Source organism: Pseudophryne corroboree, chromosome 9 (assembly GCF_028390025.1).
Source record: "Pseudophryne corroboree isolate aPseCor3 chromosome 9, aPseCor3.hap2, whole genome shotgun sequence".
Taxonomy (NCBI): domain Eukaryota; kingdom Metazoa; phylum Chordata; class Amphibia; order Anura; family Myobatrachidae; genus Pseudophryne; species Pseudophryne corroboree.
Window position 1 is genome coordinate 330,826,739 of NC_086452.1, and position 24,008 is coordinate 330,850,746.

General features: G+C 46.5%; 1 protein-coding gene across 6 annotated transcripts in view; it reads right to left on the reverse strand.

Moving 5' to 3' along the window:
* Window positions 1-24,008, reverse strand: part of MAFF (MAF bZIP transcription factor F) — a 76,592-nt gene that overhangs the window by 15,501 nt on the left and 37,083 nt on the right. For all 6 annotated transcript variants that reach the window (XM_063940555.1, XM_063940554.1, XM_063940556.1 and 3 more), the window contains exon 2: window positions 2,646-2,705. In XM_063940555.1, coding sequence (XP_063796625.1) covers window positions 2,646-2,705 — 60 coding nt within the window. The remainder of the gene's footprint in view (window positions 1-2,645; window positions 2,706-24,008) is intronic.

The window sequence follows — 24,008 nt, forward strand, 5'->3', positions numbered from 1 at the left end:
TTGGAGATCCATTTGTCCAGTTCATCTCCAAATAAGGCCTCTCCTGTGAAGGGTAGGCCTTCCACGCCTTTCCTGGAGTCCGCGTCCACAGTCTACTGGCATAACCATAAGCCCCTGCATGCTGACACTGCCATAGCAATGGTGCGTGCATTAAGTAAACCTACTTCTTTTATGGCTTCCACCATAAAGTTCGCAGAGTCCTGTATATGTTGCAGGAGTAACACAATCTCCCCCCTAGATAAGGATTCCAACCCTTCAATAAGGTTACCTGACCATTTAGCAATAGCTTTAGTAATCCATGCACATGCTATAGTGGGTCTCTGAGCCACCCCAGCAGCTGTGTACAAGGATTTGAGTGTAGTCTCAATCTTACGATCAGCTGCGTCTTTCAGGGAGGCTGGACCAGGGATGGGTAACACAATCTTCCGTGACAACCTGGACACCGATGCATCTGCTATAGGTGGGTTTTCCCATTTTTTCCTATCCTCAGGAGGAAAAGGAAAAGAGGAGTATAACCTTTTAAGGATTTGAAATTTCTTACCAGGATTTACCCACGGTTCTTCAAACGGTATTGAATTCCTTTGACACAGGAAAAGTGACTGAGGACTTCTTTTTTACATTAAAATAAGATTCCTCAGACTCCTCTGTCACCTTATCAGGAATTTGTAGCACATCTCTGATAGCCTCTATAAGAGCCTGTATTCCCTGTGACAGAGCAGCATCCCCCCCTTCTGAATCCACCTCCCCCATGTTTGACCCCTCAGCGTCAGAGTCAGACTGAAGGATATGGGCCAGAGTTTGTTTTTGTGGACAAATGGCGAGGGACTGAGACGCTCGTTTGGGGACTGAGTCTCTGTTCATAATCTCATCCACAGACTGTCTTAAGTATTGCGTCTCTTTCTCATTGCGGGACAATTTATTAGACATATTAGGACTCATTCCTTTGAGGGAATCCAGCCACACTGGTTCAGCCCCGCTAGCCTGAGAAGGTGCACTACACAGAGTACATAGTAGTGAGCTCCCTGGGAATAAGAACACTCTGCCGTACATGAAACACACTCTTTGCCTGAAATATTGTAAATGTGACAGCACACACACACACACACACACACACACACACACACGAAAGGTTAAAAGCACAATTAACCCACAAAGAGCCCTTCCAGGGAGAGGTACTTGGAGCCAGCCCCCACCGCGCCCTTATTGCTAATGCCAAACTTAGCCGGGTCGCAGACTAAGTACCCAGATTGGGGACTCCATACACGGACTCAGATTGGGGACTCCGTACACGCTTCCCCCCTGCTATGACCCCCTGTTACCACTGAGGTAATCTGGAGTTACACCGGAGGAGCTGCGCGTCCCTGTCAGTCAGCGTCTGTGTACACTGCAGAGGGAAAATGGCGCTGGTGAGCTGCTGGATCCTCTCATAGTGAAGCCCCGCCCTTTCAATGGAGACACAATCCGCCCCGGTTAGAAGCCGTGCGTCTTCGTACCCTCATGCCACCATAATGGCCGGCGACCCGCTAACCGGGATGCCGGCTTAGTACTCACCACTCTTCTTTCTTCTGGCTCTGTTAGGGGTGGCGGCGTGCTGCGGGAATGTACGCTCGCCGTGGTGGGGCTTGCGATATTTTCCTCAGGAGCAAGTGTCCTGTCAGTGGGGAACGGGACCATTAACCCTTCAAGAGGTTGGGCCTGGTCCCACCCCCTTCCCAAGTCCCACGAAGCAGGCAGGCTGATGTCAACCAGTCTTGCCTGAAAATAACAAACAGATAAAATAAATGCAGATAACTCTTCAGGAACTTCCATAAGCGTCACCGGCTTCTCCGGGCACATTTTGTAAACTGAGTCTGGTAGGAGGGGCATAGAGGGAGGAGCCAGCCCACACTACCAAATTCTTAAAGTGGCCATGGCTCCTAGTGGACCTGTCTATACCCCATGGTACTAAATGGTTCCCAGGTATCCTCTAGGACATAAGAGAAATTGGTTGGGTATGATCTGCCAGCATTCGTGATGCCAGTGGTCAGAATACAGACCACCTCATCCCGACAGGGAAAGGTATGTATAACCTTTCCTTTATATAGCCTAAACCTATTCAGGATGCTGGTGTCGGCATTTAAAATAGTGTGGGGATTCCTGGGTCAGTATTTCGACTGCTGGAATACTGACAGGATTCCATCAATTGCTCTGAAGATATATCTATCTATGAGTGTGTACCCAGCATAACTCCAATAACACAAATCTGTAAACTAAAAGATCAGTCACATACATGACTTCTATAAGAACAAACCAGATAAAATGGCAAGTAAAACATGAATCTCTAACAAGCAAGTGAGCACTATTAGTCATACAGTGACAGCCATTTAGTGGACTGGACCATTATTCAATAGAGTCCCACCATTTAATTCAGTTGAACTAATAATAATTCACTTGAACACAAATACTGTAAAAGTGATTACTCCAATGTATAGTGACTACATTAAAATTTGCTACTGTATGGAACACCAAAAACGCAGACTCACAGATGGTAAAATAGCAAATAACAGTCCACGTGTAGCCTTATTCTACAGGGGATACATTCTTGGATGGGTGAGGAAGGGAGTGTAAGTAGAGACGTAGTGTGATGGTTAAACTAAGTACAGTACCTTTAAGGCCTTGGCCGAAAGTCCATCAGACGACATTGTCACCTGGAAGTCACGATCGGTCTGGAAAATGGTACAAATTTGTATCAAATATGGATCAACATGTTTTATTTAGATTTAATTTTGAAAAGACACTACTTTAAATAATAAAAAAATTACAAAATAGCCACTTCATTTACAGAGCTGCTCCACCCAAATAGTTTTAGCACTGAATCCATTTTAGAATCCTCTCTGATAAAAAAAATAATCCCAACTAGCAATACGGGCTTAACAACTATACTGTGCTAAGACCAGTAGTTATACATCCATAAAACACTCATGATCAACAGCTGTGCGGTAGAAACACAAGACATGTGTAAACATACATTCAGGCTACAAATGTGTTATTTGATGGTCTGCTAAGGACTGCCATGTTGGAAAATGTATTGAGCAATTTTACAGGTGCATCAAAAATAGGATTTTAATACCTACCGGTAAATCCTTTTCTCTTAGTCCGTAGAGGATGCTGGGGACACCATAAGAACCATGGGGTATAGACGGGATACGCAGGAGACATAGGCACTTTAAGACTTTGAAAGGGGTGTGAACTGGCTCCTCCCTCTATGCCCCTCCCCCAAACTCCAGTTATAGGAACTGTGCCCAGGGAGACGGACATTTCGAGGAAAAGGATTTATTGTTAACTAAGGTGAGACACATACCAGCTCACACCTCAAACACGCCGTACGACATGGCATTTAACAGAACTCCAGTCAATGGCATGAACAACGTCAGCAACAGGCTGACTATAAACATAACACAACCCGTGTGTAAACATAACTAATAACTGCAGATAGAGTCCGCACTGGGACGGGCGCCCCGCATCCTCTACGGTCTAAGAGAAAAGGATTTACCGGTAGGTATTAAAATCCTATTTCCTCATACGTCCTAGAGGATGCTGGGGACACCATAAGAACCATGGGGTTTATACCAAAGCTCTAGAACAGGCGGGAGAGTGTGGATGACTCTGCAGCACCGATTGACCAAACACGAGGTCCTCATCAGCCAGGGTATCAAACTTGTAAAATTTCGCAAAAGCGTTTGAACCCGACCCAGTAGCTGCTCGTCAGAGTTGTAATGCAGAGACCCCCCGGGCAGCCGCCCAGGATGAGCCCACCTTCCTGGCAGAGTGGGCCTTCACTGATTTTGGTAACGGCAATCCAGCCGTAGAATGAGCATGCTGAATCGTATTACAGATCCAGCGCGCAATTGTCTGCTTGGAAGCAGGCGTCCCAATCTTGTTGGCAGCATACAGGACAAACAGAGCTTCCGTTTTCCTAAGTTGAGCCGTTCTGGTGACATAAATCTTTAAGGCCCTGACAACATCGAGAGATTTTGACTCCGCGAAGGCGTCAGTAGCCACCGGTACCACAATAGGCTGGTTCATGTGGAACGATGAAACCACCTTCGGCAGAAATTGCTGACGAGTCCTCAACTCCGCTCTATCTTCACGGAAGATTAAATAAGGACTCTTGTGAGACAAAGCCGCTAACTCAGACACCCGCCTTGCGGATGTATGCGAAGGCCAATAGCATGACCACTTTCCAAGTGAGAAATTTCAACTCTACCTTCTGTAAAGGTTCAAACCAATGTGATTGAAGGAAATGCAACACCACGTTAAGATCCCATGGTGCCACTGGGGGCACAAATGGAGGTTGGATGTGCAAAACGCCTTTCACGAAAGTCTGAACTTCTGGAAGGGAGGCCAATTGTTTTTGAAAGAAAACCGATAAGGCTGAAATTTGTAATTTAAATCGAGCCAACTTTAGGCCCGCATCCACACCTGCTTGCAGTAAATGGAGAAAACGCCCTAGCTGAAATTCTTCCATAGGAGCCTTCTTGGATGCATACCAAGACACATATTTTCTCCAAATACGGTGATAATGTTTAGACGTTACTCCTTTTCTAGACTGAAGAAGTGTGGGAATGACTTCACTGGGAATACCCTTTCGGGCTAGAATCTGGCGTTCAACCGCCAAGCCATCAAACGTAGCCGCGGTAAGTCGTGATACACGCACGGCCCCTGCTGTAAACAGATCCTCTCATAGAGGAAGAGGCCAAGGATCTTTTATGAGTAATTCCTGAAGATCTGGATACCAAGCTCTCCTTGGCCAGTCCGGAACAATGAGGATCGCCTGAACCTTTGTTCTTATGATCTTTAGCACCTTTGGGATTAGTGGAAGCGGAGGGAACACATACACCGACTGAAACACCCATGGTGTCACCAGCGCGTCCACTGCTATTGCTTGAGGGTCCCTCGACCTGGAACAATATCTCTGAAGTTTCTTGTTGAGGCGAGACGCCATCATGTCTATTTGAGGTATTCCCCAAAGACTTGTCACTTCTGTGAAGACCTCTTGATGAAGATCCCACTCTCTTGGATGGAGATCGTGTCTGCTGAGGAAGTCTGCTTCCCAGTTGTCCACTCCTGGAATGAAGATCGCTGACAGAGCGCTTGTATGTCTTTCCGCCCAGCGGAGAACTTTTGTGGTCTCTGCCATTGCCGCCCTGCTCTTTGTTCCGCCCTGGCGGTTTATGTGCGCTACTGCTGTTATATTGTCCAACTGTATTAGGACGGGCAGGTTGCGAAGAAGACGTTCCGCTTGAAGGAGGCAGTTGTAACTGGCCCTTAACTCCAGGACATTTATGTGTAGACAAACTTCCTGGCTTGACCATTTTCCCTGGAAGGTTTCCCCCTGTGTGACTGCTCCCCAGTCTCGGAGACTCGCATCCATGGTTACTAGGATCCAGTCCTGGATCCCGAACCTGCGTCCCTCTAGGAGGTGAGAGCTGTGCAGCCACCACAGGAGTGAGATTCTGGTCTTGGAGGACAGGATTATTTTCCGGTGCATGTGCAGATGGGATCCGGACCACTTGTCCAATAGGTCCCACTGAAACACTCTGGCATGGAATCTACTAAACTGAATGGCCTCGTAGGCCGCCACCATCTTCCCCAGCAATCGAGTGCATTGATGAATTGATACTCTCGCTGGTTTCAGAATTTGTTTGACCAAACTCTGATTTTCCAGAGCCCTCTCTTCTGGAAGAAAAACTCTGTAATTCCGTGTCCAGAATCATTCCCAAAAACAACAGCCGTTTCGTCGGATTCAACTGTGACTTCGGCAAGTTTAGGAGCCAACCATGTTGTTGCAGAACTGTCAGGGAGAGCGCAATGTCCTGCTCCAGCTTGTCTTTGGCTCTCGCATTTATCAGGAGATCGTCCAGTTAAGGGATAATTGTGACTCCTTGCTTGCGAAAGAAAATCATAATTTCCGCCATTACCTTGGTGAAAATCCTCGGAGCCATGGACAGACCAAACGGAAACTTCTGAAATTGGTAATGACAATCCTGAATAGCAAACAGGTAAGCCTGATGCGGAGGATATATGGGGATGTGTAAGTAGGCATCCTTTATGTCGATCGACACCAAGAAATCCCCTTCCTCCAGACTGGAGATCACTGCTCTGAGAGATTCCATCTTGAATTTGAATTTTCTTAGGTAAAGATTGAGGGATTTTAGGTTCAGAATTGGTCTGACCGAGCCGTCCGGTTTCGGGACCACAATCAGGCTTGAATAAAAGCTTTCTCCCTGTTGTGACGGGGGAACCCAGACAAGGACTTGATTCAGAGTCAGACACAACTTTTGTATTGCATCGCATACTACCTCCCTGTTCGGAAGAGAAGCTGGTAAGGATGATTTGAAAATACGTTGAGGGGGAACGTCTTGAAACTCCAGTTTGTACCCCTGGGACACTATTTCTAAAATCCATGGGTCTAGGGCCGAACGAGCCCAGAATTGACTGAAGAGCTTGAGACGTGCCCCCACCGGTGCGGACTCCCGCAGAGGAACCCCAGCGTCATGCGGTGGATTTTGCAGAAGCCGGGGAGGACTTCTGCTCCTGGGAACCTGCCACGGCCGGAGATCTTTTACCTTTTCCTCTTCCTCTACTGGCAAGGAAGGAATAACCTTGGCTTTTTTTGTATTTATTTGGCCGAAAGGACTGCATCTGAAAGTGGTGAGCTTTCTTTTGTTGTGGAGGAACATAAGGCAAAAATGACGACTTACCCGCAGTAGCCGTAGATACCAAATCAGCAAGACCGTCACCAAACAAGACACTACCTTTATATGGAAGAGACTCCATAGCTTTCTTAGAGTCAGCATTAGCATTCCATTGATGAATCCACAATGCCCTTCTAGCCGAGACTGCCATGGCATTGGCTTTTGAACCCAAAATGCCAGTATCTCTCGCTGCTTCCTTTAGGTAGGCTGCAGCGTCCTTGCTATAACCCAGCGTTAAAAGGATGCTATCCCTATCTAGGGTATCTATATAAGATGACAAGTTATCTGCCCACTTTTTGATAGCACTACTCACCCACGCAGAAGCAATGGTTGGTCTGAGCAGTGTACCTGTGGTGACTTAAATTAGTGATGTGCACCGGACATTTTTCGGGTTTTGTGTTTTGGTTTTGGATTCGGTTCCGCGGCCGTGTTTTGAATTCGGACGCGTTTGGGCAAAACCTCACCGAAATTTTTTTGTCGGATTCGGGTGTGTTTTGGATTCGGGTGTTTTTTACAAAAAACCCTAAAAAAAACAGCTTAAATCATAGAATTTGGGGGTCATTTTGATTTTATTAACCTCAATAACCATAATTTCCACTCATTTCCAGTTTATTCTGAACACCTCACAATATTATTTTTAGTCCTAAAATTTGCACCGAGGTCGCTGGATGGCTAAGCTAAGCGACACAAGTGGCCGACACAAACACCTGGCCCATCTAGGAGTGGCACTGCAGTGTCAGGCAGGATGGCACTTCCAAAAAATAGTCCCCAAACAGCACATGATGCAAAGAAAAATTAAAGAAAAAGAAAAAAAGAGGTGCAAGATGGAATTGTCCTTGGGCCCTCCCACCCACCCTTATGTTGTATAAACAGGACATGCACACTTTAACGAACCCATCATTTCAGCGACATGGTCTGCCACACGACTGTGACTGAAATGACTGGTTGGTTTGGGCCCCCACCAAAAAAAGAAGCAATCAATCTCTCCTTGCACAAACTGGCTCTACAGAGGCAAGATGTCCACCTCATCATCCTCCTCCGATTCCTCACCCCTTTCACTGTGTACATCCCCCTCCTCACAGATTATTAATTCGTCCCCACTGGAATCCACCATCTCAGGTCCCTGTGTACTTTGTGGAGGCAATTGCTGCTGGTGAATGTCTCCACGGAGGAATTGATTTTAATTCATTTTGATGAACATCATCTTCTCCACATTTTCTGGAAGTAACCTCGTACGCCGATTGCCGACAAGGTGAGCGGCTGCACTAAACACTCTTTCGGAGTACACACTGGAGGGAGGGCAACTTAGGTAGAATAAAGCCAGTTTGTGCAAGGGCCTCCAAATTGCCTCTTTTTCCTGCCAGTATACGTAGGGACTGTCTGACGTGCCTACTTGGATGCGGTCACTCATATAATCCTCCACCATTCTTTCAATGGTGAGAGAATCATATGAAGTGACAGTAGACGACATGTCAGTAATCGTTGGCAGGTCCTTCAGTCCGGACCAGAGGTCAGCACTCGCTCCAGACTGCCCTGCATCACCGCCAGTGGGTGGGCTCGGAATTCTTAGCCTTTTCCTCGCACCCCCTAGTTGCGGGAGAATGTGAAGGAGGAGCTGTTGACGGGTCACGTTCCGCTTGACTTGACAATTTTCTCACCAGCAGGTCTTTGAACCTCTGCAGACTTGTGTCTGCCGGAAAGAGAAATACAACGTATGTTTTAAATCTAGGATCGAGCACGGTGGCCAAAATGTAGTGCTCTGATTTCAACAGATTGACCACCCGTGAATCCTGGTAAGCGAATTAAGGGCTCCATCCACAAGTCCCACATGCCTAGCGGAATCGCTCTGTTTTAGCTCCTCCTTCAATGTCTCCAGCTTCTTCTGCAAAAGCCTGATGAGGGGAATGACCTGACTCAGGCTGGCAGTGTCTGAACTGACTTCAGGTGTGGCAAGTTCAAAGGGTTGCAGAACCTTGCACAACGTTGAAATCATTCTCCACTGCGCTTGAGTCAGGTGCATTCCCCCTCTTTTGCCTATATCGTGGGCAGATGTATAGGCTTGAATGGCCTTTTGCTGCTCCTCCATCCTCTGAAGCATATAGAGGGTTGAATTCCACCTCGTTACCACCTCTTGCTTCAGATGATGGCAGGGCAGGTTCAGGAATGTTTGGTGGTGCTCCAGTCTTCTGTACGCGGTGGCTGAATGCCGAAAGTGGCCCGCAATTCTTCGGGCCACCGACAGCATCTCTTGCACGCCCCTGTCGTTTTTTTAAATAATTCTGCACCACCAAATTCAATGTATGTGCAAAACATGGGACGTGCTGGAATTTGCCCAGATGTAATGCACGCACAATATTGCTGGCGTTGTCCGATGTCACAAATCCCCAGGAGAGTCCAATTGGGGTAAGCCATTCTGCGATTATGTTCCTCAGTTTCCGTAAGAGGTTGTCAGCTGTGTGCCTCTTCTGGAAAGCGGTGATACAAAGCTTAGCCTGCCTAGGAACGAGTTGGCGTTTGCGAGATGCTGCTACTGGTGCCGCCGCTGCTGTTCTTGCTGCGGGAGGCAATACATCTACCCAGTGGGCTGTCACAGTCATATAGTCCTGAGTCTGCCCTGCTCCACTTGTCCACATGTCCGTGGTTAAGTGGACATTGGGTACAACTGCATTTTTTAGGACACTGGTGAGTCTTTTTCTGAGGTCTGTGTACATTTTCGGTATCGCCTGCCTAGAGAAATGGAACCTAGATGGTATTTGGTACCGGGGACACAGTACCTCAATCAAGTCTCTAGTTGGCTCTGAATTAACGGTGGATACCGGAACCACGTTTCTCACCGCCCAGGCTGCCAAGGCCTGAGTTATCTGCTTTGCAGCAGGATGACTGCTGTGATATTTCATCTTCCTCGCAAAGGACTGTTGGACAGTCAATGGCTTGGTGGAAGTAGTACAAGTGGTCTTCCGACTTCCCCTCTGGGATGACGATCGACTCCCAGCAGCTACAACAGCAGCAGTAAGCGTTACACTCAAGGATGCATCGGAGGAATCCCAGGCAGGAGAGGACTCGTCAGACTTGCCAGTGACATGGCCTGCAGGACTATTGGCTTTCCTGGGTAAGGAGGAAATTGACACTGAGGGAGTTGGTGGTGTGGTTTGTAGGAGCTTGGTTACAAGAGGAAGGGATTTAGTGGTCAGTGGACTGCTCCGCTGTCACCCAAAGTTTTTGAACTTGTCACTGACTTATGATGAATGCGCTGCAGGTGACGTATAAGGGAGGATGTTCCGAGGTGGTTAACGTCCTTACCCCTACTTATTACAGCTTGACAAAGGCAACACACGGCTTGACACCTGTTGTCCGCATTTGTGTTGAAATAATTCCACACCGAAGAGCTGATTTTTTTTTGTATTTTGACAGGCATGTTAATGGCCATATTCGTCCCACGGACAACAGGTGTCTCCCCGGGTGCCTGACTTAAACAAACCACCTCACCATCAGAATCCTCCTTGTCAATTTCCTCCCCAGCGCCAGCAACACCCATATCCTCATCCTGGTGTACTTCAACAGTGTCATCTTCAATTTGACTATCAGGAACTGGACTGCGGGTGCTCCTTCCAGCACTTGCAGGGGGCGTGCAAATGGTGGAAGGCGCAAGCTCTTCCCGTCCAGTGTTGGGAAGGTCAGGCATCGCAACCGACACAATTGGACTCTCCTTGGGGATTTGTGATTTAGAAGCACGCACAGTTCTTTGCTGTGCTTTTGCCAGCTTAAGTCTTTTCTTTTTTCTAGCGAGAGGATGAGTGCTTCCATCCTCATGTGAAGTTGAACCACTAGCCATGAACATAGGCCAGGGCCTCAGCCGTTCCTTGCCACTCCGTGTCGTAAATGGCATATTGGCAAGTTTACGCTTCTCCTCAGACGCTTTTAATTTTGATTTTTGGGTCATTTTACTGAACTTTTGTGTTTTGGATTTTACATGCTCTCTACTATGACATTGGGCATCGGCCTTGGCAGCCGACGTTGATGGCATTTCATCGTCTCGGCCATGACTAGTGGCAGCAGCTTCAGCACGAGGTGGAAGTGGATCTTGATCTTTCCCTATTTTAACCTCCACATTTTTGTTCTCCATTTTTTAATGTGTGCAATTATATGCCAGTAACTATCAATAGCAATGGCCTACTACTATATATACTGCGCACAACTGAAATGCACCACAGGTATGGATGGATAGTATACTTGACGACACAGAGGTAGGTAGAGCAGTGGCCTTCCGTACCGTACTGCTATATATACTGGTGGTCACTGTCAGCAATCTGCAAAACTAAAATACACCACAGGTATAGAATGTAGATGGATAGTATACTTAATGACGACACAGAGGTAGGTACAGCAGTGGCCTTCCGTACTGCTATATATAGTATACTGGTGGTCACTGTGTCAGCAAACTGCAAAACTAAAATGCACCACAGGTATAGAATGTAGATGGATAGTATACTTAATGACGACACAGAGGTAGGTACAGCAGTGGCCTTCCGTACTGCTATATATAGTATACTGGTGGTCACTGTGTCAGCAAACTGCAAAACTAAAATGCACCACAGGTATAGAATGTAGATGGATAGTATACTTAATGACGACACAGAGGTAGGTACAGCAGTGGCCTACTGTACCGTAATGCTATATATTATATACTGGTGGTCACTGGTCAGCAAAACTCTGCACTGTACTCCTCCTATATAATATTATACTGGTGGTCCCCAGTCCCCACAATAAAGCAGCACACTGAGCACAGATATGGAGTGTTTTTCAGGCAGACAACGTATACTGGTGGTCACTATCAGCAAAACTCTGCACTGTACTCCTGCTATATAATACAGCTGCTCCCCAGTCCCCACAATTAAGCAGTGTGAGCACAGATATATGCAGCACACTGAGCACAGATATGGAGCGTTTTTTTCAGGCAGAGAACGGATAACTGGTGGACACTTATCAGCAAAACTCTGCACTGTACTCCTCCTATATTATACAGCTGCTCCCCAGCCCTCCCCACAATTAAGCAATAGTGCACAATCAAGTTCAACAATAACGGAGAGGACGCCAGCCACATCCTCTCCCTAACATTTCCAATGCACGAGTGAAAATGGCGGCGACGCGCAGCTGCTTATATAGAATCCGAATCTCGTGAGAATTCGACAGCGGGATGATGACGTTCGGGCGCGCTCGGGTTAACCGAGCCATACGGGAGAATCCGAGTATGCCTCGGACCCGTGTAAAATGGGTGAAGTTCGGGGGGGTTCGGTTTCCGAGGAACCGAACCCGCTCATCACTACTCAGCATACAGGAATGCTACCTTCTAAGTAAGGAAGCACAGCTCTTCTGAGTCAAGTGGTTCAAAATTAGTGTCCTGGAGAGCCTTCAAGACCAAACTTAATTGCCAAGTGGGAACAGGTAAGACATAAAGTGGTTATATATGAGCAACCCGTTGAATAAAGCGCTGATCCTCTGAAATAGAGACCATCTGGTGTAATATGGACAAATGGGCCCTCTCTGGAGTAACCTCTAGGCCAGTGGTGATGACAGCGGGATGATGACGTTCGGGCGCTCGGGTTAACCGAGCCATACGGGAGAATCCGAGTATGCCTCGGACCCGTGTAAAATGGGTGAAGTTCGGGGGGGTTCGGTTTCCGAGAAACCGAACCCGCTCATCACTAACTTAAATGGATTTTAACGTATTTTCCTGTCTACGATCACAGGATCCTTAAGGGCAGCCGTGTCAGGAGACGGTAAAGCCACCTTTTTAGACAATCGTGACAGAGCCTTGTCCACAATGGGGGGTGACTCCCACTTTTCTATATCCCCAGAGGGGAACGGATACGCCACCTGAATCCTTTTGGGAATCAGAAACTTTTTGTCAGGATTTTCCCACATTTTTTCAAAAAGAGTATTCAGTTCATGAGAGGGAGCAAACGTTACCTCAGGTTTCTTTCCCTTATACATACAGACCCTAGTATCAGGAACAGCCGGGTCCTCAGTGATATGTAACACATCTTTTATTGCCCCAATCATGTACTGAATGTTCTTCGCCAATTTTGGGTCTAATCTGGTATCACTATCGTCGACACTGGAGTCAGTGTCCGTGTCGGTAACTGTGTCTGCCCACTGAGCAAACAAACGTTTCTGTGCCCACGAGGGGTCTGGACCTGTGATAACACATCCTCCACAGATTTCTTCCATGCCTGGTTCTGCGATTCAGAGTTATCTAATCTCTTATTAATAAGAGCCACATTAGCATTCAAGGCATTTACCCAATCAGGAGTCGGCGGTGCCGACAGGTTCACTCCCACATCCGTTTCTGTCCCTAACACAGTCTCCTCCTGGGAAGAGCACTCGGCCTCAGACATGCCGCCACACCTGTACCGACACCCACAGACACACTGGGCAAATAGGGGACAGACCCACAGTAAAGCCTGTCAGAGAAACACAGAGGGAGTTTGTCAGCTCACAACCCAGCGCTCAATCCCGGTCCTGAAACGATAATATAAAGCCTCAGACCTGTAGCGCTTGTATAATAACTTATATTTGCACCAAATTAACTGTGCCCCCCCCCCCCCCCGTGCACCCTGTTACTTGTACAGCAGTGTTGAGGAAGGACCAGCGTCTCTGAAGCTCTGTGAACAGAAAATGGCGCTGATGAGAGCTAAGCCCCGCCCCCTTAATGGCGCGCTTCAGCCCCGCTATTTTTTAAGATACATATGCTGGCGGGGGTTAGAATCCAGTGCCTATGCACTTATAATCCACTTTGCCAGTCTTAAATGCCTGTGCGGTACCTCAGAAGCCATCACTGAAGTCTTCTACTCACCTGTCTTCTGACTTCTGGCTCTGCAAGGGGGGTGACGGCGGGCTCTGGGAATGAACCCCTAGGCGTACCTAGTGTTCCAAACCCTCAGGAGCTATTGGTGTCCTGTAGCCAAGAAGGAGAGCCTTTAAACTCATTAGAAGTAGGTCTGACTTCTCTCCCCTAAGTCCCACGATGCAGGGAGACTGTTGCCAGCAGTGCTCCCTGAAAATAAAAAACCTAATAAAGTCTTTTCAGAGAAACTCAGTAGAGCTCCTCTAAGTGCATCCAGTCTGCCTGGGCACAATTCTAAAACTGGAGTCTGGAGGAGGGACATAGAGGGAGGAGCCAGTTCACACCCCTTTCAAAGTCTTAAAGTGCCCATGTCTCCTGCGTATCCCGTCTATACCCCATGGTTCTTATGGTGTCCCCAGCATCCTCTAGGACGTATGAGAAATCAGTCTTACAATCACACCAGCAAATCTGTCGTTACAGTGAGGACTACCAGAAGAGCAATTTCAAAGGCAAATAGGTGCTATTGTAACTAGCTGTTCACAAAGATGTACTTTCTTTTCAATATATATTTTATTGAGGATCGTTCAGTACATCGGTGTGTGATAGATGCAGAATGTAATATACAAACAAAAAGGTGTAAAATAAAACACACTAGATATCTCGAGATCATCATTAACCAATACCTCAAAATGTTAAATTTTTCAAACATATAACATACAGAAAAATAAACCGTTCCAAGATAAAACCGTAACAAGAAGAGTCAGAGGTAGGTCTGAGTCAGCAAAGGGATGGACCTGAAAAAGCGTCCATCTACATGAGGAACAAAAACAAAAACAGATAAACATTGCCCACCAAGGCCTGGAGAACACCGACCCATCCATGGATAGACCAACTGATCGGTGAGTAGCATATAAGAAGGATATTCAAGAGAAGGAAGGAGGAAAGGGAGAGCAGGCGGAGTAAAAAGAAAAATATATGTAGAAGGGAGGAGCGATGGGAGGAGGAGGAGGATGTGTAAGAATGATGAGTATACAGTATATAGATGAGGCTATGGAAACGAGATGGGGGGGGGGGGGGGAACTATCATCCAGAAGTTGGAAAGAATACCATGTGGTAGAGTGGAAACATTGTTTAATCCAGTGGTTCCCAAACTGTGTGCACCTGGGGTGCCTCGGGACACTTGTAGGGGTGCCTTGGATTAGTGGTCCAGGACCAATTAAAATTATTTATGTTCAATGTAATAGGCAAAACCGGTGCTGGTGGCTGCTAATCATAAAATACGTGGACAAACAGAAGCAAATCTTGTCCCTCACCACACAATTTAACTTATGGATGACATATAAACACAATTTACTTCATTTAATATTTCTTTCTAAATTTCTCAATAAGAAGCCTTTGTCCATGAGGTGCCGTGAAAAAAATTCTGATGCTCGAGGGCGCCGTCATTTCAAGAAGTTTGGGAACCACTGGTTTAATCGCTAATTTGGTAGAAGGAGGTGGTGTATGAATAAACTTGCCCCAACCATGAAATACAGGGGTCAGAGCCTCCTTGTCAAGGGATGTTTCCAACCAATCCATGGTGAACAGGAAAAGTAGTCTGGAGGTCGCCATAGAAAGAGTGGGACCAGTGTTGTGAATCCATTGCTGGAGTATGGATTTCTGTCCTACAGCTGAGAGAAGTGTTACTAACTTTTTATCATAACGAGGGATATCTGGCTGATCTAAGAGATGACCAAAAAGAGTCCACGAGGCATTGCAGCAAATCTGTATACCCAGAACAGAGGCACTATATGTCTAACTCATTCCAAAAATGTTGTATAAAGGAGCAGTGCCAAAAGCAGTGCATAATGTCGGCATCTGGCTCAGAGCATTTAATGCATTTTGCTGAGTCAGAGAGGCCCATTAAATGACTTTGGGAGAAATATATGCCCTGTGCAGTATCTTATAAGACATTTCTTGGTAGACACTCGCAGGAATAAGTTTCAAAGATTCTGCATTATTTTGCGAACTCCTCCTTCAAGGATTGTAAGTTGGAGGTCAGATCACATCAAATTTGATAACCCCTGTGATCTGACCTCCCCCTGTGATCTGACCTCCAACTTACAATCCTTGAAGGAGGAGTTTGCAAAATAAAATATTTGTACATCTGCTCTTATGTGGACCACCACTGGATGTTAGGGGTGGTTGAAATGTTTTATGGACAGTTATATCAATACAGTATCAGATGATATTTTATAAATTTTAATACATTTTGCGTATTGGAACATATTGTTTGTTTTCCTAAACAAGATTTTATTTGACATTAGCTCATTCTGTCACAAAAATAGGGGTGTTCTAACAATCCCAAGGCACCAATTACACGAATACTACATATTTGTTTTTTGGTTCCTCATAAAAGGGAACCTAGTGTAACAAGGCAGCCGACCCTAATTATTGAATGTGATCTCTACCCTATTACTCTATTTTCAATCAGCGCAGAAAGAGGATTTTTTTTGTGTATAAATATATATATATATATATATATATATATATATATAGATAGATAGAAGGAAGGGGGGATGGGGGATAATTAGCGACTAAAATGTTAATAAAATATACAGTTGCCACTTCTAAAAAAAACTATTTATTAACATACACGTAAAAGAAGCATATATAAAAAAATGGGACAACAACACATACACAGCTGGACTAAAAACACTTAAATGAAACCTTAAAATTGTAATAAAACCAAGTAAAATTTATTTTCCTTAACTTAGGTGAGGTAGGTACAGGATTTCTCCAACGTGTTTCGTCTCAAAAGACTTCTTCAAGGGGTCAAGATAGATAGATAGAGATTATATATATATATATATATATATATATATATATATATATATATATATATACACACACACACACACACATATATATATATATATATACACATATACACACACACACACACATACAGGTTGAGTATCCCTTATCCAAAATGCTTGGGACCAGAGGTATTTTGGATATGGGATTTTTCCGTAGTTTGGAATAATTGATATCTCATTATGGTATGCATGGTGATGGGACCTAAGTCTAAGTATTTATGTTTCATATACACCTTATACACACAGCCTGAAGGTAATTTTGGCCAATTTTTTTTTATAATTTTGTGCATTAAACAAAGTGTGTGTACATTCACACAATTCATTTATGTTCCATATACACCTTATACACACACAGCCTGAAGGTCATTTAATAAAATATTTTTAATAACTTTGTGTATTAAACAAAGTTTGTGTACATTGAGCCATCAAAAAACAAAGTTTTCACTATCTCATTCTCACTCAAAAAAGTCCGTATTTCGGAATATTCCGTATTTCGGAATATGTGGATATGGGATTGTTATGCACACCAGTGCCTGCAGGAAAGTACTGGTGTCAGGACTGTTATGCACTCCAGTGCCTGCAGGAATGTACTGGTGTTTGAACTGTTATGCAAAACAAATGGACTTACAGACAGACTGGGGAATATGACATAACGTACACAGAAGGTGATAGGTTAACAAAATACACACAAAGTGAACAGAGAAGCCCAGAGGCTAAGGAACTGGGTATCTCCCTTGTATTAGAACTGCTCAGATGGGAATAGCAAGATGTTGTGTTTTAATACGTAGAGAACCCGAAATGCTGTTGCTAAGGGCAACAGCAAAACCCTAAAGGGTTACCAACGGGTGTGGCAGTAAACTCCTTGGTCAGAGATGGAATGATAGACACAAGGAGAGTCTCCACAATCCTAATTCTCACTTGCAGTGCACAGGTTCAGCTTACTGCCACTAAACTGACCCCTGACACCTGACACCTAGCACAGTGAGACAGGATTAGACAGGCAAGTCTTAGAATACAGCCGCAAACTTGCTAAGTTCACAGAGTAGTAACAGAACCCCAGCAAGCTAAACGACTGACTCCAGTCTTACTGCTAGGTCTGGATTGGCAGAGTGTAATACCAAATCCCCAGGCCTATTTGCAGTAAGCAACAAACAAATACAAAGCTACACAGTACTGGCTAACTTTCAGAAACTGACTAACCAACAAAGATTCAGCAGCATCTGCTTACCCTGAGAAGAGGCCTTATAAAGCAGGTGCTGTCCACGCCCCACTCAGACCTCACAGACTGTGAGCACAAAAACCAGCACCGGATCCCCTGCCATGCACAGAGCCTATAACCACTGCACAGCAAAAGACCCGAACCGGAGTATCAGCTGCGCTCAGGTCACTCCGCTAGCACTTGTCTCCCGGTTGCCATGACGACGTGGCAGCACAGGGCAGGAGACCCTAACAGTACCCCCCCTCTGACGAGGGGTCAAAGTACCCCTACCACCGGGTTTATCGGGGAACTGCGAGAAGAAAGAGCGTATCAGTCTGGGGGCATGAAGATCACAACTGCGCACCCACGACCGCTCCTCCGGGCCATACCCCTTCCAGTGCACCAAAAATGACAGCCGACCCCGAACCACCTTGGAGTCAAGAATCCTTTCAACAACAAACTCCCTCTGGCCACGTATCAGAAGAGGGGAAGGTCTTCCACTGGAAGAAGGATTACTAATCGCCCGTTTTAAAAGGGAACAATGAAAGGTTTTATTGATACCCAAAGAACGGGGCAGATCTAACTGAAATGCCACCGGATTGATAACCCTGGTGATCTTATAAGGGCCGATGAACCGGGGGCCTAACTTATGAGATGGCTGTCTCAACTTCAAATTCTTGGTAGACAACCAGACGAAGTCTCCTAATTTGAAGCTGCAGGGTCTTTTCCGCTTATCAAAAACCCTTTTGGTCACTAATGACACAGACACAAGGGCTTTCTTCACTTTCCGCCAAATACCTCTAAGGACCGAAACCACAGAGGAACCACCAGGCGTGGAGTCCAGGGGGTCAAAAGAATTGGCCTTAGGATGATGCCCATACACACAAAGGAATGGAGAGATCCCTGTAGCAGAGTGAGCCGCGTTGTTATAGGCAAACTCCGCCATGGACAGATGAGCAACCCAGTCAGTCTGACACTTGGAGACATAACACCTGAGGAACTGCTCCAAGGACTGGTTCACCCTTTCAGTCTGCCCATTAGACTGCGGATGGTAGCCCGACGACAAGCTGACAGAAATCTGGAGATCGGAACAAAATGCCCTCCAGAATTTGGCCACAAACTGGGATCCGCGGTCAGAGACCACATCAAGTGGCAACCCGTGGAGACGCACAACATGCAGCATAAATAATTCAGACAGGCGTCTGGCCGATGGCAGCCCAACCAGTGGAACGAAGTGCGCCATCTTCGAAAACCTGTCAACGACAACCCAGATGGCTGTCATCCCCGAGGATTTGGGCAAGTCCACCACAAAATCCATTGAAATGTGGGTCCATGGCTTAGATGGGATAGAGAGTGGATGTAATGGGCCAACCGGAACCCCTCTAGGAGTCTTATTTCGGGCACAGATGTCACATGCCCGAACCCACTGATCCACATCCTTAGCCACCGAGGGCCACCACACCGCCCTAGATAGCAACTCCCGAGTTCTGGCAATACCCGGATGACCTGCAGACTTCTTGGCATGGAATTCCAGGAACATTCGCTGTCTTAACCTAGGAGGCACAAACAAAAGACGTACCGGAAGGTCTGGAGGAGCCTGCTCCTGTGCTCTAAGGACTAATGATAAGAGGTCCTGGGTAATGCCCACTTTAATACATGATGGGGAAACAATGGGCAACGACTCCTCGGTGGTCTCCTGGATTGGAGCAAAACTCCGCGAGAGCGCATCAGCCTTGATGTTTTTTGACCCAGGGCGATATGTTATCAAAAAATTAAAGCGAGCAAAAAACAAAGCCCATCGTGCCTGCCTGGCATTGAGACGCTTCGCTGACTCTAAATATGCCAGATTCTTATGGTCAGTGAGAATTGAGACCACAAACTTAGCCCCCTCAAGCCAGTGTCTCCACTCCTCGAGTGCATCCTTAATAGCCAACAATTCCCGGTTACCCACGTCATAATTCATCTCGGCAGGCGAAAATTTACGGGAAAAGTAAGCACAGGGATGAAGGCGATTATCAGACACTCCCATCTGAGAAAGCACTGCCCCAATACCCATCTCAGAGGCATCCACCTCCACCACAAAAGGACGCTCTGGATCTGGGTGTCGCAGCACCTTGGCCGAAACAAATGCCCTTTTGAGACGGGCAAAAGCCGCTTTAGCCTCACAAGACCAGTGAGCAACATCCGCCCCTTTCTTAGTGAGTGCCACCAAGGGCGCCACTATAGACGAAAATCCAGCGATAAATCGTCTATAAAAATTCGCAAAGCCCAGGAAACGCTGAAGCGCCTTCAAACTAGTGGGCTGCACCCAATCCAGGACTGCCTGTACCTTGGAACCCTCCATTTGGAAACCTTCTGGGGAGATAATATATCCTAGAAATGCGATTTGCTGAACTTCAAATTCGCACTTCTCCAGCTTCGCCCCAAGCCGGTGGTCTCTGAGTTTCTGGAGGACTAAGCGTACATGCTTCCGATGTTCCTCCAGGGAATGGGAGAAGATTAGGATGTCATCTAAGTATGCAACTAAGAATCTATCCAAATATTCCCTGAGCACATCATTCATGAAATCCTGGAAGACTGCCGGGTCATTACAGAGCCCAAAAGGCATCACCAAATATTCATAATGCCCTGAGTGGGTATTAAAGGCAGTCTTCCATTCATCCCCCTCTCTTATTCGGATTAGATTGTACGCACCGCGTAGGTCAATCTTAGAAAAAATGGTGGCAGTACGAAGCTGGTCAAACAAGACCGAAATGAGAGGCAGTGGGTATGAGTTTTTAATCGTGATACGGTTCAATTCCCTGAAGTCGATGCAGGGTCGCAACGAACCGTCCTTTTTACCCACGAAGAAGAACCCCGACCCAACTGGAGACTGTGAAGGTCTGATAAATCCCTTAGCCAAGTTCTCCTGAATGTACTCTGCCATAGCCTGAGTCTCAGGACGTGACAGGGAGTACAACCTGCTCTTGGGAAGCTTAGCATTTGGCAACAAATCAATGGCACAGTCATAGGGGCGATGGGGAGGTAGTACCTCTGCAACTTTTTTGGAGAACACGTCCGCAAAATCTGCATAACACCCTGGCAATCCTGGCAAACTTAGCTGCGAGAGCCTGACTGGAAGGCTCAAGCAACTCCTGAAACAATCAGTACCCCAACTAAGAATCTCCCCAGAGACCCAGTCAAATTGAGGATTGTGGGCCCTAAACCAGGGTAACCCCAACACCAATGGGGCAAAAGTACAGACAGTCACATAAAAGGACAATTTTTCAGAGTGTGTGGCTCCAATAAACAAAGAAATCTGGCTAGTGCAAGAGGTAATTTTACCTTGGGATAATGGTTCCCCGTTTAACCCACAAATCTCAATTTCCGATGCCAGGGGTACTAAGGGAACAGAGTGTTTCAGGGCGAATTGGCGGTCCATAAAAACCCCGTCGGCCCCACTGTCCACAAAGGCCTCTGTCTTGACAGTTTGACCGAGGATCTTCAAGGTCACCGGAATGATAAAAGTCTTCTTGGGAAATTCTGACTTCTGGCCTGACAGGATATTTCCCATCACCCTCAGGCCCTGAAGTTTTCCGGCTTTTCTGGGCATGATACTACCACATGACCTTTATTCCCACAGTACAAACACAACCCCTGCTGTCTCCTCCGCGTCTTCTCACGCGAGGAGAGGCGGGTAGCCCCAATCTGCATAGGCTCCTCTGAAAATTCCTCAGAGTCTGAGGTTCCCTTGGGAAGGAAGGAAATCTCAGTCTCCCTTTCAAGCCTACGCTCTCTCAGCCGTCTATCCACCCGGATGGATAACTGCATGAGCTGATCCAAGCTATCAGGCAAGGGATATTGTACCAGTTGGTCCTTTATCTGGTTAGAAAGACCTCTTCGGTACTGGTGTCTCAGGGCTGGGTCATTCCACTGGGTATCATGGGCCAACCTCCGAAACTCCGTACAGTAAACCTCAACTGGCCTTCGCCCTTGCTTAAGGATCGAAATCTGAGCCTCGGCTGAGGCCGTCTTGTCAGGGTCATCATACAACATGCCCAGTGCCGTAAAAAAAGCATCAACACTTTTAAGCGACGGACAGTCAGGCTGCAACCCATATGCCCAGACCTGTGGGTCTCCTTGTAGCAAGGAAATCACTATGCCCACCCGCTGAATCTCCGACCCAGAAGACTGAGGCCTAAGCCGGAAGTATAGCTTGCAGCTCTCCTTGAAACAAAAGAACTGCGAGCGATCTCCAGAAAAACGATCCGGGAGATTTACTTTCGGCTCCTTAACCCCTGCAGGTGCTGCTGCGGGAGCTCCGCCAGCAGCCTGGGAGGTGTGCATTTTAATGGACAAATCATTAAATTGTCGAGTCAGGACCTGCACCTGATCGACCACCTGTTGCAACGTATTTTGAGGGGTATGCTCCATATTCCCACAAAATTTCAACAGGAGTATTAGGCTGCTGAATATGTTATGCACACCAGTGCCTGCAGGAAAGTACTGGTGTCAGGACTGTTATGCACTCCAGTGCCTGCAGGAATGTACTGGTGTTTGAACTGTTATGCAAAACAAATGGACTTACAGACAGACTGGGGAATATGACATAACGTACACAGAAGGTGATAGGTTAACAAAATACACACAAAGTGAACAGAGAAGCCCAGAGGCTAAGGAACTGGGTATCTCCCTTGTATTAGAACTGCTCAGATGGGAAAAGCAAGATGTTGTGTTTTAATACGTAGAGAACCCGAAATGCTGTTGCTAAGGGCAACAGCAAAACCCTAAAGGGTTACCAACGGGTGTGGCAGTAAACTCCTTGGTCAGAGATGGAATGATAGACACAAGGAGAGTCTCCACAATCCTAATTCTCACTTGCAGTGCACAGGTTCAGCTTACTGCCACTAAACTGACCCCTGACACCTAGCACAGTGAGACAGGATTAGACAGGCAAGTCTTAGAATACAGCCGCAAACTTGCTAAGTTCACAGAGTAGTAACAGAACCCCAGCAAGCTAAACGACTGACTCCAGTCTTACTGCTAGGTCTGGATTGGCAGTGTAATACCAAATCCCCAGGCCCATTTGCAGTAAGCAACAAACAAATACAAAGCTACACAGTACTGGCTAACTTTCAGAAACTGACTAACCAACAAAGATTCAGCAGCATCTGCTTACCCTGAGAAGAGGCCTTATAAAGCAGGTGCTGTCCACGCCCCACTCAGACCTCAAAGACTGTGAGCACAAAAACCAGCACCGGATCCCCTGCCATGCACAGAGCCTATAACCACTGCACAGCAAAAGACCCGAACCGGAGTATCAGCTGCGCTCAGGTCACTCCGCTAGCACTTGTCTCCCGGTTGCCATGACGACGTGGCAGCACAGGGCAGGAGACCCTAACAGGGATACTATAGATAGATAGACACACACACATATATATATATATATATATATATATATATATATATATATATATATATATATTATATATATTATATATACATACATATACACACACACACACACACACACACACACACACATATATGTGGGAAATTACATTTCTTCGTTTCACACAATAGTAATTAGTACTTTGTTGGGAGGCCTTTTGCTGCAATTACATACCGCCCAAGATTGGTAGCCAGTGGGTCAGGACCTTTGGTGTGCCAAAACTGCGCCCAAGTCAGAAAATGGGTGGAGCCTAGGGGTAAGGGGGTGGAGCCTCATATCCCTTCCATTTCCAGCACTTTAGGGGCATGCCTAACACATCTCCAAGTTGCTAGGCTGCCCCCAGGGTCTCTCTGCACTGAGTATAGATGATGTTTCACCCGCTGCTTACCCACTGCTCTGCATAGTTTGTGCTCCCCCCAACTGCCCCACCCTCCCACTATGAGAGACTGATGTATTTGCTACTATTTAAAGTGCCATTGATCATACAAATTCTTCACACACCTTTTGCTGTCAAACATTGCCACAAAAGAACACTAACTGGATGCTTCACAGTAGGTGTTGTGCACTCAGGTAGCAAATCTGCAAAATATCCCTCAGTAAGCGGACAGCTGCAAATCCGTTCACACCACACTCATCATCAAATGATGTTTCCACTGTGTGCAGTGTGTGCGCAGCCCAGGACTTACTCCTACAGTGCAATGAGAACAGGCTGATCGGGGCTGGAGCAGACATCACACACTCTCCCTGAAAACGCTTGGGAACGCCTGCGTTTTCCCTGACACTCCCAGAAAACGGTCTGTTACCACCCACATTCTGCCTCTTGCTGTCAATCAGCATGCTAATGGCTGTGCGATTGAGGTTTTGGCACCAGTCTGTCGATGTCCGGCGATGCCTGTTTGCCGACGCGTATGCACATTGCAGTGCATATGCAGTCTATTGA